The sequence below is a fragment of the Diospyros lotus genome, chromosome 9 (genome assembly GCF_014633365.1).
Source record: "Diospyros lotus cultivar Yz01 chromosome 9, ASM1463336v1, whole genome shotgun sequence".
Taxonomy (NCBI): domain Eukaryota; kingdom Viridiplantae; phylum Streptophyta; class Magnoliopsida; order Ericales; family Ebenaceae; genus Diospyros; species Diospyros lotus.
In genome coordinates, this window is record NC_068346.1 from 15,851,455 (window position 1) to 15,868,729 (window position 17,275).

A 17,275-nucleotide genomic window follows, 5' to 3' on the forward strand; every position below is an offset into this window, starting at 1 on the left:
ATCTATAGTGTCTAAATTAAGTATTAAAGTGTTTGCACGAGAACCTTCCTGTGTCCTCTTACTGTTTTATTCCTTGCAGATTCAGGCAACTTGACGAGGACATTTTTAGTCAAATAAATTTATTGTTGTATATTAGCAACAACAATTGACGTCGTTTGTGGAAAACGTTCAAAAAGACTAAGGATATTAAAATGGTCCTTGCACTATCTCAAGCTACGAGTAACAAATAAGATGAAGAGGCTCCTAATGTAGATTGCTTTCTTAATACTAATCTAAAATTCTAGGATCCATGAGAATAATCCAATATTAATCAGCACGCTCATAATGATTTCAAAATCCTCATCACTTTTTGGTTTGAGCCCAACTATCCCCTACGCTCAAACTAGGGAGCCAGCGATATTATTCTAAAATGACAGGTTCAAGGAAAGCATGTTCAAATTGTAAATTATAAAGCCTTATTATTTAAAACCTAGTATCGAAATGTGAAATACATGAGAATAATCTAGGACTCATCGTCCAAAAATCTAGTATCAAAAAAGAAAAAATCGTAAGAATGATCTGGAATAAAAAACGTAAAAAGTATGAGAATGATCTAGAATTAGAAATGCAAAAAGCATGAGAATAATCCAAAATTAGAAACACAAAAAGCATGGGAATAATCCAGAATTAGAAATCTCAAAAAAGTGTGAGAAAGATCTAGCATAAAAAATAAGGGCAGGTCATTACACAATCTACTTTTTCCTCCAAGAAACTCAAATAAAAAAGTGGAGAGCAATTGTTGTGTTACAAGAAAAAGACCATTAAAAGACCTAAAAAATCCAAAAGTTCAAAATAAACTTTCTGGGCTAAAAGGTGTAAATTTTTCCGTACTTTGGGGGGTCCCATGCAACACACAAACTATATAAATTCGATATTTGAAAATCCCTCCAAAGATTCTACGAAAGGGATAAAAAATTATCCACAAAAAATTATAATTCTAAAAGAATTTTGGAATATGGGGATAAACGTTATTTATAAAAATCATAATCCTAACAAAATTAAGAAAGGTCAATATAGACATTATCTGTGAGAATCTTAATCATGAATTATTTCAGATTAATCCATACCTATTTATAAATAAGCAGACACTCATTGCAAAAAATATATATCTCTAATACTAGTGTAAATACTACTCTCGGGCTTTTAGTATCTATAATGTCTAATTTAATTATTGAAATGTTTGCACAAAAACTCTCTCGCACCCTTTGATTGTTTTCTTCTTTGCAGACTCAAGCGGGTTAATGACGATATTTTTAATCAAAAAAATTTATTATTGGATAATTAAAAACTAGAGGTTGCAATGTGTGTGCCCGGGGCAAATTCTTGATTTTGCCTTGAATTGGTGCAATCTATGTGCACAACTCCAAGTCTGTTCATAGTTTTCATAAGTTCATAAAAATATAATGAATATAAAAACAAGTGCAAAGGTTTGTAACCTAACAACATGAGATTGAAAGTATTGAAAAATTATTTAAAATATCACTTGGTTTACAATAAAATAAAACCAAAGAAATACAGAAAAAACAAAAAATCAACAGAGAGAGAGAGAGAGAGAGTAGACATATTATAATCATCAAATTCCAATGAACATTTGGAAACAAGAATAACCACAAGGACACAAAGCCTGCCCCTCTAGTTAGTCGCGGTGGTGCAGCTGGAAAAGTTCCTTCACCATTGGCCTCTGGCCGTCTTGCTTGTGGAATTCCCGCAGAAACTCGCCGAAAAGATAGCTGCGATACAGTGGCGGGTGTTGCTCATCGAGCAGCTCCTCTATTGGGCCTACCACTGTCCCACTATTGGGCCCATAAAACATCCCCACGGACATGCGCCCCGCTGCCTTGTTGCTCACAGCCCTGTGGCGCACGCTCTGGTACCTTCCATTGCTCATCACCTGCAATTCCAATTTCCAACTCAACCACCACCAACCAACCATCCATGCTTAGTTTATCGGTGTTTACGTGAGTGAAACCCACACTCAATTAATTTGATTGATTTTGTTTAATTTAATTTATTTTCTTTCTCCTCACTCAACTCAACTACAAAAAAAGCCGCCTCCTCAGTTTGGGCCTTCCCTAAAATGACTTTTCTTTTCTTGCTTTTATTCCGTCCAATCTCTTTGCTTAATACAAATGGTTGCTTGTTGTGTTCATTCTATATCATCATTTTAATTAATTTCAGTCATTTGGATTAAGTGAATTGATTAGATTTTCAGTTCAATTCGATTTTGTTATATATAAATTGGACTAATTCTATTGAGTGGAGTCAAATTGTTCCAATAACCCACCGTCCTACGTACGGAGTCGCGGGGTAGTGGCTAAATAAATACCTGGATTTGATCACCCAGATTGACGACGAAGGCATCTGGCACGGGATCAACCGCCACCCATCGCCCATCTTTGATCACTTGCAGGCCGCGCACTCCTCCTGATTGCAAGAGCACGGTGAGAGCATTGAGATCAGTGTGAACCGGCAGCCCCATGGTGAGCTCTGGATCCGGACATGGCGGATAGTAATTTACTTGTGCTACCAGCCTTGGATCCTCGCCTATCTTCTTCTCCATGCAATCTTTCTCCAGCCCTAACCCCAGCGAGATCAAGCCCAGCAACCGACTCATTAGTCGCCCCATTTCCTTTGCATATTCAGCCACAACCTCTCTAATTTTCATGCCAAAACAAAGATATAATTCTGAGGGTACTCATTTTATGTAAATTATTATATTCCAAATCAGGTATAAGATTTTTGACTCAGAAACCCATCCAATCAATTAAATTCATGTTAAATCGAGTAAGTCTGCGTTCCCAATTATATAAACCTCTCTATCACCACGCATCCATAAAGGAAAAATAATGGTCATTTTGACCAACTGGGTCAGCCCAAAAATAGCAATCCCTTAGTTAAATACAATATTTGCTGCAAAAGAAGTTAGAAGACTCTCTCACCGATATTGGGGAGGATTGAGGGGCAAGAGATGGGTGAATCCACTGTCGGAAGGGTGCCATGGATGGGCAAAGTTTTCACTCCACATGGACACATTCTCCTGCCCTTCAACCTTGATGAAGTAATTGGTGAGTCTGACCGCCTTCGTCTTATCCTCTGTGAACAGAGCCGCTCTCTCTTCTCGCGGCAGGCGGAAGAACTCGGAGGCGGCGGCCATCATTTTCCGGCACAAATCCGGCGGAACTCCATGGTTGAGGACTTGGAAGAAGCCGAATTCCTCGCAGGCCCGTGATACCTCCCTGGCCACTGTAGAATCCTCCCCGTTCATGTCGATGATGGGGACTGAGGAGAGAGGTTGGACTTGAGACAACAATGGCCGCTGGTTCTCTGGGAGAATGAAGTTGGGGTATAACGATAAAGGGGTGAAGCCCTCGGCTTCGGCTGATCTGAAAGTTGCAGCCTCCATCATTAAAGAAGAGAAGCTCCTCGAGGGTTAAATAGAATTTGGAATTTGGACCATATATTTGTACGACCCACTATTTTCCAACAGAACTGTGGTCCACTGGAGAACTGTAAGATTTAAAATCACTCAGTTACAATCTCTACACACACATTATCATTAGCGTACTTACTAACATACTTACCAACATTTGATTAATTCAATAGAATTCAGTTATTATCGGTAATGAGTATAATGAATAATAAATTGTATCTATCATCTTTACTATACAAATTGTTTCATGCTAAATTGCTATTCAAAATAAAAAATAAATCATCTAACAATCTGTCGTCTATGTATCAGTGTTGAACCAAGAGCACGTATAAAGTAACCAGAAGAATTTCTTCTTACCAGAGTCTTTCCTATCTTAACAATCCAAATTTACCTACATAAAAATATTGCAAGGGGAACATAGAATAATACAAAATGTGAATGTCATGCCAATATGTATAACAGGAAAGGGGTAAAGGGGACCACGGGCATAGCACGGATGGTTCATAAGATAGAAGATTGCACCCAAGTATGTAGGTTCGAGTCATGACAGTCGCAGTGTGAGAGTTTTATCCTCTTGTGGGGTGACTCTTTATAGGCACTATACATTGTGTCTCTTATCTTGAAAATCGTCGTGTACCGTGATTAATTTCTCCCACAAATATAAAATAATATGTGAAAAACCCTTAAGGTGAGAGATTTCACATTTGTAAAAGGATGAGATCAATCAACGTGTACAATGAGAAAATAATTCAAGAAAAACAATAGCACAGTCAAATAATTTATGTTGTCAGACGTAACCATGCAAGGGATGGGTGGTGGAGTCCATGCATGGACCCAGCTCCCAATAATTTTGTCATTGTCGGACAAATTTTATGTTGACTTACACAAACAACCTAACAATCTACTAATATCCAATTTAATATTTCAGTCAGTATAATATAAGACTTCAGGTTTAATCAATTAATTACCCAAATATATTAGCCTGCACATTGGGGATAATAAAGCCCTGCTAACTAGGTTTATATATGGTGCACCAATGACTAACACTTATTGCTATTAACTTTCAAGTTCTAGTATAAATACTGTCATGATATGAATTAAAGTAAATTATTTATTACATAAAAGGGTAAAAATTCAAATGCATATCCAATTTAATTAATAATAACATGTGAGTCGATTAAATATCAATCACCCATCAAATAAAGAAATGGGCTCTTACTCCCCATTTTATGCAAATTAAAGAATGTAAATTTTTATGTATTTAATTTGAATAAATAAGTGTAATAGTAAATATGTCAAGATACTAAATAATGTCAAAAAATCACTATAATATAGTCTATCACATTCACTTTATACAATAAAATATAGTTATTTTAATTTTTCACATCGGGCACAAACCACAGTCAACTAAACAAATATAGCTCAAAATAAAATAGAGTAAATCACTTGTGTCTATGTCAAACTAAAGTTCTTTTTCTTTTTTGGGCTAATTTAAATGTAATATAACAAATGATTAAAACAAATAAGTTCCAGTATCCTACCAAAAATAAAATTAAGGTAAAGTCGTAGAAAAATTAGAATTATAAAGGTAGAACAAGGTTTGAAATATAATCTAACTTTTCTCAAGTTAGAATAGAAGTAAAGTACCTACACTCATAAAATTTTGATTTAGAAACGAGAGAGAGAGAGAGAGAGAGAGTTGATGAGGGAGAACTGGAACTGAGGGATCTAAGGAGTGGTTGGGAGAGAGGAGGACATAGTAAGTGAAGGTAATTTTATTTGTTCATATATATATATATGTATATGTATATATTTTTCCAATGATGCCATTCTTGAGCTTTACATCTTTTTTGTAAAGATATTTTGTTCTCACAACATTTTAAGTCAGGAACTTTGGTAAAGATGTTATATTACCATTGCGTTGTGGAAGCTGGCGAGGGAATGGCATCCAAACTCAACAAAGAAATGCTTGGGTACATGGGATTACCATTTACCACAGACAAACAAGGAACATGAGTTTTAAGAGAAGGATTATTCTTAGGAGAAGCCATGCTCGGGCTTCGTTCTCTCTGAGTTATATACTTGACTTCCAGGAAGGTCAAGTGGTATTTTTCCCTGTACATTCAGTTTCCTAGAAACAACGCATGCCAGAAGTTTCATCATTTCATGCCAGTGCAGAAAACTTTCTCGAGAAAATTTTCTCAAATTCAACAATCAAGACCTATTATCTGAAATTACACTAATGTGAGGAAAAGGAAAAATAAAGCTAGTGGAGGGTCAGTTCCACAAACTTACATATGAGACAGAATAGAAGAAATTACACTTAGTAGACAGGGATCCTCTGGTGGAACTTCTTGTGTAGAACCTCAGTTCATTTTGCAGGGAAGTCAATCTGTTCCAGATGGATCTTTTCAACTTCACAAAACCATCAACTATGGCAAGATGCCAAGAAAATTATGCTAGGATTCAGCCTTTCACCCTGGTAGAAGTCAAATACATGAAGGCGGCAAGTTAAGAACTGTTAAAAAATACACAAGAGGTTGCTCCGCAGAGATTTTCATATAACTCACTTGGATTTCTCTTTCGGTTTTTCCCCCGTCTCCTCATCTGTAGTCGAATTTAGGGCTGTTATCTTCCCAAAAGAATCCTTGGCATCCCCAAAGAAGTCTTTCACTTTATCTAGAACTGTTTTAAGCTCATCTTGTGTTGGGAGCTGAAAGTTGCATTGTTATGTTGACAGATATTAGAAACCAGATACCAGAAAGAACCTACCCAAAAAAACATAAACAGATACAGAAAGCCAACCGAAAATTCCAAGAAATTATCCAGTGTCCAAGACTCAATTTAATACTAGATCTACCTCCAAAGTTGCTTTCAGATGTTGAAAGGTATTGTATACCAGAAACAAGCATGCTAACAAAAATAAAAATACAAATAAAAATAAAATGCAATCTCGAAGACTTATCAGAGTTTTATCAAGAATGCAATATGACGAGGAAATTTACATGAATTCCATAGGCAAGAATCCTAAATATAATAAGAACTTGCTTGGAATTTTCACATTGTTTTTAGTAAATCTGGCTTTTGGAGATTTCATAAAAACATAATATCTTTGATAAGCTGAATGAATATATGCTCGGCCATATCTCATGTCAACTCAAAAAACAAGAAGTAGAACAAAATAACCACTACCTACCTCAATAACATCTGTGGTAGAAACTGCTCCTCTCAAATTGTTATTCTCCTGCATAGTCGGCAAGTCAATAATTAGGAAATAAGCTGGCAGAAAGATGATGGGTTGAATATGATCAAACACCATGCATTAAATAACATAATTTATAGGGACATTACCACTAACTTGTAGCCATATCTAAACTCCTTAGCTGTCTGCAAAAGACGATGCTGTTTAAATGCCGTCTTTTGTATCTCCTTCTCATCCTGGTTAAAAAGAGATCACCTGTCAGTTGCATATAATTAGAACATCTGGGTGGAGATTAAAAGAAAGTAGGCAGCAGTACTCTAGAATGATCATTCTACAACTCAGCATGTGAAAATTTGACAAGAAAGCAAACCCTCAAAAAGGGTCCCTTATATTTGAGATGGAGTTATATTAGCTCAAGCAAGATGAATGTGAAGAGCAGAACTTAAAACCAGCCTCATTCCTTACAAAATAAATTATTTACTGGTAGAAAAGAGCCATTAATTTAACGGCAACTTTGAACATAAAAGTTACTTCAGTTGCTTCTTTTTGGACTGCTCAACAATATTGAACTAATATTCATCTAATACTTTATGTATAATATTACTGATACAAACACTATTTTCTATTATTTCCTGCAGAAGATATAAAATGTATTACTGATACAAACACTATACTATCCATCAAAGAATCGAAATTATTTCCTGCAGAAGATATGAAATTTAATACTGATACAAACGCTATCCATCAAAGAATCCAAATAATCAATGAAGAAATTGGCACGAAGGAAAATGAGCCAATTTGGAAGACGGGTGGGGTAGGGGATGGAATGGTACATAATAGAATGAAAAGGAAGGGTATGAGAAGTAATGCAAAGGTTGTTACTCTCCCCTTGCGTGGGAAGAATGGAACTAAGGAAAGTAAACGTAACTTCATTTCTTTGGATAGAGGATGGAAGGGGATGGAATAGTAAAGTAATAAAAACAAATTGACAATTATACCCTTCACTTTGTCCTACTAATATCAATAGATATTTTAATATGTAAGATATAAATAGGCTATTACAATAATAAAAATTAGGCATTTTTCTTAAACTAAGAATAGAACCAAAATACTTGTTGAATATTTCTGGAGGAATGTTCAATGCATTAGATTGCTTTAAATGATAAAAGAATAATTTTTGGATTTCATTTGGGCTAAGAATAATATTGAGTTTTCCAAAAGTAATAAGTGAAGTCAATGAAAATATTTAATAATACTTTCCCTTCCCCCTCCCTACAACCCAACTTGGGGTGTAATAAAAAATGGGGTATGTGTATTTGATCCCATACAAGGGTAAGAGTTTCCCCTCCCGCCCCCTCCCTACCCACTATCCCAACAAGGGGTAAGTGGTTAAATGAACAAAATGGAACCTTCCAATCTGGTAGAAGCAAAGTAATCTTCCACATAGAATAGACAGTATTTTTCAAATCTTACAAAATTGCCTACTTCTCAAATTGCTTAGTCTCCATTATCAATTACCACTACATAATAGCCTCCATGCTTTCTCAATGAAGTTGATGCACATAAATATATAAAGGTCTTTTTAGTTCATAAATTAAACAGTTTTTATGCATTGACTACAAATCTGATATATTAAAACTAAACTTTCTGTCTGTCTAATCATAAAAGTACAACACCCCACATGCATATTCACCCAATAAAGAAATCAGATTAATTGAAATTTTTGCAGGATCAACATTTTCTTTTCATCTCGTCTTTTGTCCTCTTCTTTCAGAGCAATGGGGACATAAGACAGATGCACAGGTTTGGCCATTGATGAGCATCTAAATATAAATTATGTTTTTCTCATTCAACTCCAGCTGCAAATTCAGGGGGAAAAAAACAGCAATAGCTACAAAAGTGCCCTCACTAATTTCATATTTGCAGAAAGTAAATATAAATCTAGTAAAACTGTGGCACATTTTTATCATGGGATAAGAAGGGACAAGGATAAGTTATCCATGTTGAATTTTCTTATCCTGCATATGATGTGACTTTAAAAAGGTGGAATATCGTCTCCCCAGCTAACCATACACATATCCCTTGAGAATGGGATACATATATACCATAGGGAGGTTGGAATACTTTTTTTGTTTTCTTTTGTTGATACTGACTTAGTAGAAGATCCAAAGCAAAAGGGAAACCTTACTCTGTAAATAACTGCCGCGAGATTCCTAGCAAGAGTGTCTTTGTATATGTACTTCCCAAGAAAATTATCTTTAGCTGCAACCATAATCTTTGCAGTTGTACCGCCAGTTATAATACTAAGTGGGTACCAAAGATAAACCTGTCCGAACACAAAAGCATGATTTGATACAATAAATCACGATAAAAACTTCCAAGGAAAAGAAAATTGACCCCAGATAGATGAAAGTTGTCAACTATTACATAGACTAAAAAAGGCAAAAAAAAATCTATCACCAGAACAATCATAAACAATTCAACATGTCTATAAAAAATCATTTTCCAGAGGAGACATGAAGCCCTCATGAAACAATTGGGCATGAGGCAAGTGAAGACAAAAATTAGAAGTGAGTATTACTCTAGTTAAGCAAAAAAAAATTCTTTCTCAATCTCCCACTATTACATGAACTAGAAAATAAAAAAAAAAAAAATCTATAACCAGAACAATCAGAGACAATTCAACATGTTAAAGTATATCATTTTCAAGATGAGAGATGAAGACTTCATGAGGCAATTGGGCATCAGGCAAGTCAAGATGAAAATCAAAACTGAATCTTACTCTATTTAAGCATAAAAATTTTCTGTACTGTCTCCCCACCCAATTCCTTGCCTTTTAGTTCCATTTCCCATTCTGAAATCAAGGATGGGAAAACCATTTACTCTACATTTGCTTGTACTTTCCTTTGCCTACTAGTTTCTATCCTCTTCCCCTTCTGGAATCAAACAACCCAAGGTCTCTTCATTTTCATTTTCTTCTTTGCAAAACTAATCACTTCTCATATTTTCTTATCTTCCACAAGTTCCAAACACCACAGCAAGTGGTAGTCCTCAGAGTACAATAAGATATTTGAACACTTCACTTCATCTATTTCATAAAGATTCAAAGAATACAAATTTTCCTAGCAAAATAAAAGAAAACAGATTTCAGTGCCCCACAATAAACCAAGGGAAATTAATCGTAAGGCTGAAATGAACCAGGCCAAAATCCTCTAAAGCAAGTTCTTACAGATCCACCTGTTAGAGTAGCTCTAGTAACACTTGTTGGTGTTGGTTCGCAGACAATCAAACACAGAAATCAAGACAGAGAAATTTAATGTGGTTCAGTCTCAATTCTTACCCCCACAATCCCACAAAAATAGGATAATCCACTCAATGTAGTTTTTGCTTGGGAAAGCCTACAAACCCTCCTATAACCCAGTTTTTAGATGGACAAAACTGTAAACCACCATAACATTTCAGACAACTGTTTTTTTTTTTTTGCTAGCACTTCAGACGCAGAACTTTAATAACCAGATAGTATCATCCCTTGAATTACTAAGATGTCGTCAATCATAACTAGATACGTATTTAGAGGTAGCAACTCTAATGAAATTGGGTCTCCTATCCCTATCACTCTTGCTATTCATAATCAAATTGAGTTTTATCTGATAGACTCGATTTCTATCGATACAGAATTTGACGATTTATCTAACACCACCAAACCCACAAATTTTTAATCAGCAAAGGCAGAAGGAAATTAAAGCAACGGGGAAGAAGGGACTAACATCGGCCATGCGGATGAAGATGACAAATCGAGGGTTACCATCGTCTTCAATCTTGGGAAGAGCAGGCGCCGGCGAGCGCTGGAACTGACGAGACATCATCCCTTTTTTGCCCTTGGCTTCAACCACCAAGAGGGGTTGCTTCCTCTGCTGAGCAGCCTTCTGGGTCGTGGTCCGAGAAGAGAACAAAGAGTGTCTGATCAAACCCTCGTCGTGTATTCTTGAATTTGACATGGGTAGCCGAACAAGCGCATTCAGAGACATGCTCACATCCATTGCTATTCTCATCACTGCCGTAACTATGGCTACCACTGTCCCTCTAGAAATTTTCTGTAATTTGGTTTTGAGCAAATGTCCATAAAAAACGGCTTGGCGATGGCTTATCCACAACCTTACGGTGTTGCTGAGGAACACAAAGAGGAAGTATCAGCCATACACTTGGCACGAAAATGGATGGCCCTGAGCTCATCGGTCCCACCAAAATTGGAAATTGTTATATTTATTATGATATGGGTATATTTATTATGATATGGGTGCATGGGTACATTGTAACGTTAATTATTATTTTTAAAGTAATTATTAAAAGATAGGTTTCTTTCAATTATTATCGGATAAAGAGAGGGTTATAATAGCTCAATAAGGATAGAAAAAAGATTATTGATCATCACCATCGACATGAGAGAAATCAAATGCGTGGTAGACTGGTAGTGTCACACGATTAAAACTACGAAATAAGTTAGGTATATTAGTGACAAATTAAAAGTTTTTTTTTTTGAGAATTAAAATTAAATTAAAAGTTTGACTTGTTTGATAATTTATCCCTTTTTTTAAAGTAAATGGATAAATTCAATATCAAAGCACTTAGAGCATCTCCAATGTTAGACACCAAGTTGGAGGTTGGATTACACCAAAAAATTTAACACCATTTTGGTATTGTCTCCAATATTGGATATCAAATTGGTATAAAAGAGAATTTTTAAAGAATATTTTATAAATAAATATTTAATAAATATTAATAGTATAATATAATTAAAAATAATTATTTATATTTTATAAAAAAGTTAAAAATTATAGTCATAATTTTTTAAATTTTTTTCAAAATATGTTATTCTAATTAATTTTTTTACTAAATTTTTAATTAATTATTTTCGCTTAACTTTTATCAAATTAATTGTTTATCCACCTAATTATTTATCCATCTTATTTTTCAACTAATATTTGACCTGTATTTTGGTGGTTATAGAGGAAATGGAGATGATCTTCCAAATTTTTAAATGATACTTTAGAATTAAAAATAGAAAGTATTTTATTTTTAAGCCATGTTGTTGTTGTTGTTGTTGTTGTTGTTGTTTTTATTTTAAGCTTTTTTTCTATTTTCATCTTGTATTAATATTTTAAGTTAATGGAAAAATTATTGTTTTTCATTATATTATTGAATTTTTGCATTACGAATATTTTTTTTTCTATTAATTAATTATTAAAATACAAAAATTCATATACATAAACAAAAATATTTCATTTTATATTAACATGGTATTTATAAAATATATTCAATATTATACTCATTTTATAGATCTTAATAAAATATTTCCGTCGGTATATATTTTTTATAATAATCTAATTTATATTTTTAATTATTAATGAAAACATACAAATATAATAAAAGTGATAAAGGATATAAAAGGAATAAGTTATTTTGAAGTTATACAAAGAGGGGTAAAATTGAAAATAAAATAAAAAAGAAAATTTGGTGTTGATGAATAGTGTAACACCAAATTTGGTGTTACACTATTCACTCAACACCAAATTTGGTGATTGAAAATTATGCCCAACACCATTTTAGTGTATTCGTTAGAGACACTTTCAGCGCCAAATTGCAGTTGGCCTTGCAATTGACGCTCCGTTAGAGCTGTTCTTATAATAATGGGTCTTAATCTTCTATGCTGATGTCACGTTGCCATCAATAGTCATATGAGACAATGAATGGATCCTTTGTTAAACCTTATTAGCGGCATCATGAGCAACACTTCATTTCTTAATCTAAATTAGTAATGACAATTATACGGGTGCAAATGAGTTGAGCTATTCAGGCTCAGTTCAGTATTTAACTTGATAAAAATTCGTTTGAGTTCATCCGTTAAGATAAACGAGTCGAACTTGAGCCTAATTTTAAATATTGATTTGTAAACGAGTTAAGTTTGATCTCAATAAATCTCGACTCGTTAACTTGCAAGCTAGCTCAATTAGAGACTATGAGCATATAATATATTAGATATATATTTTATAAATATATTATTTAACATACATACATATATATATTATTATTAAATTATGCATTAAATAAATACATTATTTAACATATATATACATACCTATTATATCATTTTTCTCTCCCCAAAAAACCCTTTTCTCTGCCCAAGAAAGAAGCCCACTCTCTCTCCCCAATCTCTATGCCCAAGAGGAAACCCACTTTTCCTCTTTCTCTCTCTCCTCTCACCTCTTCTTCCCTTCTATTGCTTTCTATTTTTCTTCAACCCTTTACCTTTCTCCGCCACCTTTCCTTTGTAGCTGCCTTACTTCTCCCTGCTGCCTCGCCTCTTGGTATCGACCACCGCTCATCCTCCATCTTTGCCACCTCTCGTCGTCGTTACACACTTCTCTCTCTCGACCACTTATCATCCTCTCTGTGGCGAGCCTGAGCTCAGCTCGTCAATTGAATTGATGACCCGAGCTCGAGCTATGTTAATCAAGCTCAAGCTTGAGCCAAGCTTCTAGGCTCGACTCGAACTCAAGCTCGAGCTTGTGCTCAAATTTGTCGAGCCTAAGCTCGGCTCAGCTCGTTTGCACCGCTAATGCCAAATAACCACAGAAGACTTAACTAGTAATGGTTTTATATAGTTTTCATTTTATTTTATTAATAAAGTATGAATTTAAGAAAGTGTGGGATCTTGTTTCCTATTGTGTTTAATTGTTTAATTTCTCAAATTTGTTTAAATATGTCTTGAAGTTAATGACATTGCTTAGTATGGTTAGTTAGCTACCTTTATATCTACGTGAAATCATTTTAAGCTAAGAGGTAAGAAATCCTAGGGTTGTTTCTAATTTACGATGAAATAATGGTGAAATGGATGTTAGAGATGAAATCTGTTCCATTTTAAATTTCTAAAGTTTGTATTTAGAAACGAAAAATTTTTTAAAACAATTTTTCCATAAATAGAATTCTTTTCATCTCTAATGAACAAATAATCATTTTAGAGATGGAAATAATTCCGTATCTAAATCAGTGAGTGTTGTGCCATAACAATTTCAAACAAGGAACAATTGAATTTTTTGAATCAAAATCATATTTAGGAAAAATGTTGCGGTAGTGGGATTCTTCTGGCATAGTAGAACTCTCGATAGTGTGCTTCTTCATGCAAAGGCCAAGGCTTCTCGGGAAGGGCACAGTGAAATGCTCTCGACATAGCCAAATGCTCATGGCAAGGCCAAGCCTCTTGATAAGGCCTTAGCCTCACTACAAAGCCAAACCTTGTGGCAAGGCCAAAACACATTCGCGGCAAGGCCTTAGCCTCTCAATAAGGGAACGATCAAATGCTCCCAGCAAGGCCAAGACTCATGGCAAGGCTAAAAAACATCCTCCCGACGACTGACACGTGTTAACACCTGACATTCTTGAGAATCATGCCTTATAAATACCAAACTACAAGACTTAGAATAGGGAATTTTGGTAAACTCTAAGCACTTAAAGCATTTCAACTATTTTCTTTGGAGTATTTGTTTCCCGTGGGTACTGACTTAAGCATCAGAGGGTCATCGTGGGTGAGGATTCTTACAAGCCTTCTAACTTTTTTTGTGAGTATCAACAGGAAAATATAATATCCTTGCGACAACATCCTTCTTGCAACACCTTTTCTCTTGGCAATTACATCCTTGTGGCACTCTCATACTTGTGGTAGTCACATTCGACATTCATGTTCAGTTAGTAAAGGCTTTGGTACTTGTTGCAATCACATCCTTACGACAACACATTTTTTGTTGGAATTACATCCTTCCTACACTCTCATCCTCGTGGCAATCACATTCGACATTCATGTTCACTTAGTAAAGGCTTTGGTTCTTGCAACACTCACATCCTTACAGCATTCTCATCCTTGCGGCACTCACATCCTCACAGTACTCACATCCTTGTGGCGGTCATATTTCTTATGGCAGTTTCGTTCCTCTAGGAAATCATGGTACCTTCAGCAACCCGTACCATTTTAGAAGCGTAAATCCCTTTTTAGTAGTATCATTTCTCTTGGACACCAAGCTCAGGCGCCAACATCAACTAGTCCCATCTTAAAAAATCTAATTTTTGTATTTTTGGTAACAACAATTTGACGTCGTCTGTGGGAATATAAGCAAAAAGCTAATTACGGATTGCTGCAGATGGAAAATACTAGAAGTAATCGATAAAATCTCTCTCAAAGTGTGGAGACTCACCCATCTACACAAGATGCTCAGCACCTAATGAGACCACGCTTGCCTCTGCCAGGCTCTCAATAAGGGAGTACATAGCTAACTCCCCTAGACCCTTAACAGTAGATGGAAGCTCAACTATTGCCCCCCAGCTTCCAACATCTGTTCGAAGTCAATCAGCATAGGTATCCTGAATAAACTGGCACGTTGCAACAGGTTCTTCCCATAGTCCTTTGGAAAGCATATGAGGCTCTACAACAACAGTACACAGAGGGAATGCAGGAGCTACTAGACATGGTGGGGATCCTTCAAAGCATAATCTCCCATGTGACAGTACTAGCAACATTAGCAAGATTTGTGCCAGAAAGTGACCCACCAAGGACAACCTAACTAAGACGTGAAGAACTCAATTCCTACAGGGAGGCTACACCTGACACTCACTCTGGATCCTTTCCTCTCTGAGGAAACCTATCAAAACCTTTACCACTAAGACAAGAACAAGAGCAAAATTATCAAAGAAACAGGCAAAGTCGCATCAGGGGACCCACAACAAAGAATAGAGAAGCTAACAATCACACTGTTAGTGAATATGTGAGATCATATGAAAAGGGCAGTGGAAGAAATGCTGAAACAAAAGAAGCTAGTCCTAGTCACAGAAGGGCAATCAAGGAGGAAATCCTCATTTGCCAAAAACATACTAGGAAAATTGATATTGGGGAAATTCAAAATGCCACAAGTCACCTCTACACTGATAAAGACGACCCCAATGATCACATCCATAACTACGAATCTTTAATGATGCTTCATGTTTGGGACGACAAGATTATGTGTTGGGCATTTTCATTGACCTTGACAGGATGCCTGAACTTGGTTCAACAGTTTATTAGAAGCATTCATCTCTTCATTCGATCAGTTGCGAATAGAATTCATCAAAACCTTCGTAATTAATGGTCAGAAGAACAAGAATGTGACGTAGCTCATCAGTATCAGATAAGGGAGAAAGAAACCCTTCGTTAATTTGTGGACACATTTCGCAACTCCACTCTTGAAATTCATGATCTGCCCGTGGAAGTAGGGATATTTGCTATGTTGCAAGGGACACGTTTAGCTTCCCTGCAAGAGTCACTATCACTGGATCCACCAAACTCCTTGACATATTTGTTTGTTAGGGAAAATAAATACATACTCCATATAAAGGTCATGCAGACTGTGAGAACGGAAGAAGACCCTAATCGACGATAGGAGAAGGCAGCCATAGAAAGGTCGAGGCTCATCAGGTTCCCAAAAAGGGTTGATCGGCCTATGGGAAAGAACTGGAACGAATATTGTCGGTATCATCGAGCTCACGGCCATGACACCGATCTATGCCAAGAGCTAAAGGATAAAATTGAGATGCTCATTCGAGATGGGCACTTGTAAAAGTATGTGCGAAAAGATGAAGAAAATGACAAGGATTCACAGAGAAGCGAAGAAAAACTTGAAGGATAGGAAAGACACAACCAAAGGCACTAAGAGAGAGAAATGGACCACAAGCAGGATCCACTAGATAATGAGCCAACACACCAGCCCATACACGTCATCTTGGGCAACAAAACTTTAGCTAGGGATAACTCTTCTTCTTGAAAGGCATTTGCTTGTCTGACTTACCAAGTCAACCATGTGGTGGAGATTAAAGAAAATGAAGAGTCCATTACCTTCACACCTATTGACAAGGGAGATGTAATTATCTCACATGATGATCTAATGGTAATTTTCAACCGTCATTGCAACGCATCCCATTGGGAGAATCCTAGTGGACAATGGCAATTCAGTTAGCCTAATCTATTAGAATTGCTTCGAGCATATGAGTATTTCCCATAACCAACTCAAAAGAGTATCCTCCCCCTTATACAATTTCACTAGAGAGACTATTCTAGTGGTTGGATCAATTCAGCTACTAATCACAATGGGCTCTAAACCCAGAGCATAGCGTGACAAGCCAACTTTATGGTGGTTAAAGCCATCTCAACTGCATACAATGTGATCCTGGGTCACCTCCTACTCAATGATGTGAGGGTCGTAGTCTCCTTTTATCTATTGATGAAGTTTCCTACACCTTGGGGTGTGGGGCAAGTTCGAGGAGACCAACGAAAGGCCCACACTTGCTTTGTGTCATCCACAAAGGGAAAAAGAGGCGAAGAGACTTTAGTTGTTGTCAAGCCAACCATACAAGACTAACTGTTAGACTTAAAAATTGTAATGTTTCTTTTATTTTGAGTTACACGCATTAAACTTATTAAGTAACGTAAGCCCTTAGCGAGATTATGGACCTAGGCTTGTGTTATCAAGCTTTGTCAAAAAAGAAGATGCTTGTACTCTCTAACGCAATACATCACTATTTTT

The 17,275-nt window shown here is 35.9% G+C and overlaps 2 protein-coding genes across 3 annotated transcripts; both read right to left on the reverse strand.

Moving 5' to 3' along the window:
* Window positions 1–1,479: 1,479 nt before the first annotated feature.
* Window positions 1,480–4,634, reverse strand: LOC127810460 (protein DOWNY MILDEW RESISTANCE 6-like). The gene is made up of 3 exons (XM_052349967.1): window positions 2,979–4,634; window positions 2,366–2,693; window positions 1,480–1,930 (listed from the first exon to the last, which is right to left on the reverse strand). The coding sequence occupies exons 1-3, from the start codon at window positions 3,443–3,445 to the stop codon at window positions 1,676–1,678; spliced, it is 1,050 nt and encodes a 349-aa protein (XP_052205927.1). The 5' UTR covers window positions 3,446–4,634; the 3' UTR covers window positions 1,480–1,675.
* Window positions 4,635–5,614: 980 nt separating this feature from the next.
* LOC127810461 (protein HHL1, chloroplastic) lies at window positions 5,615–10,790 on the reverse strand. Of its 2 annotated transcripts, XM_052349969.1 has the most exons (6): window positions 10,439–10,789; window positions 8,860–8,997; window positions 6,821–6,907; window positions 6,666–6,713; window positions 6,040–6,182; window positions 5,615–5,948 (listed from the first exon to the last, which is right to left on the reverse strand). In XM_052349969.1, exons 1-6 carry the CDS (start codon window positions 10,721–10,723, stop codon window positions 5,936–5,938), a joined length of 714 nt encoding a protein of 237 aa, XP_052205929.1. In that variant the 5' UTR covers window positions 10,724–10,789; the 3' UTR covers window positions 5,615–5,935. The 2 variants fall into 2 exon arrangements, with proteins under 2 accessions (XP_052205929.1, XP_052205930.1); XM_052349970.1 differs by lacking the exon at window positions 5,615–5,948 and having other exon boundaries at window positions 6,036–6,182; window positions 10,439–10,790.
* Window positions 10,791–17,275: the final 6,485 nt, after the last annotated feature.

Excerpts from the sequence above, each read along its gene's own strand:
- LOC127810460 (XM_052349967.1), bottom strand. The coding sequence starts at position 3,445 with ATGATGGAGGCTGCAACTTTCAGATCAGCCGAAGCCGAGGGCTTCACC. Across the intron at positions 2,694-2,978 it reads CTCAATCCTCCCCAATATCG|AGAGGTTGTGGCTGAATATG; the intron begins GTGAGAGAGTCT and ends CATGAAAATTAG. Across the intron at positions 1,931-2,365 it reads ATCTGGGTGATCAAATCCAG|GTGATGAGCAATGGAAGGTA; the intron begins GTATTTATTTAG and ends TTGGAATTGCAG.
- LOC127810461 (XM_052349969.1), bottom strand. The coding sequence starts at position 10,723 with ATGAGAATAGCAATGGATGTGAGCATGTCTCTGAATGCGCTTGTTCGG. Across the intron at positions 8,998-10,438 it reads TCTTCATCCGCATGGCCGAT|GTTTATCTTTGGTACCCACT; the intron begins GTTAGTCCCTTC and ends GTGTTCGGACAG. Across the intron at positions 6,714-6,820 it reads GATATGGCTACAAGTTAGTG|GAGAATAACAATTTGAGAGG; the intron begins GTAATGTCCCTA and ends CCGACTATGCAG.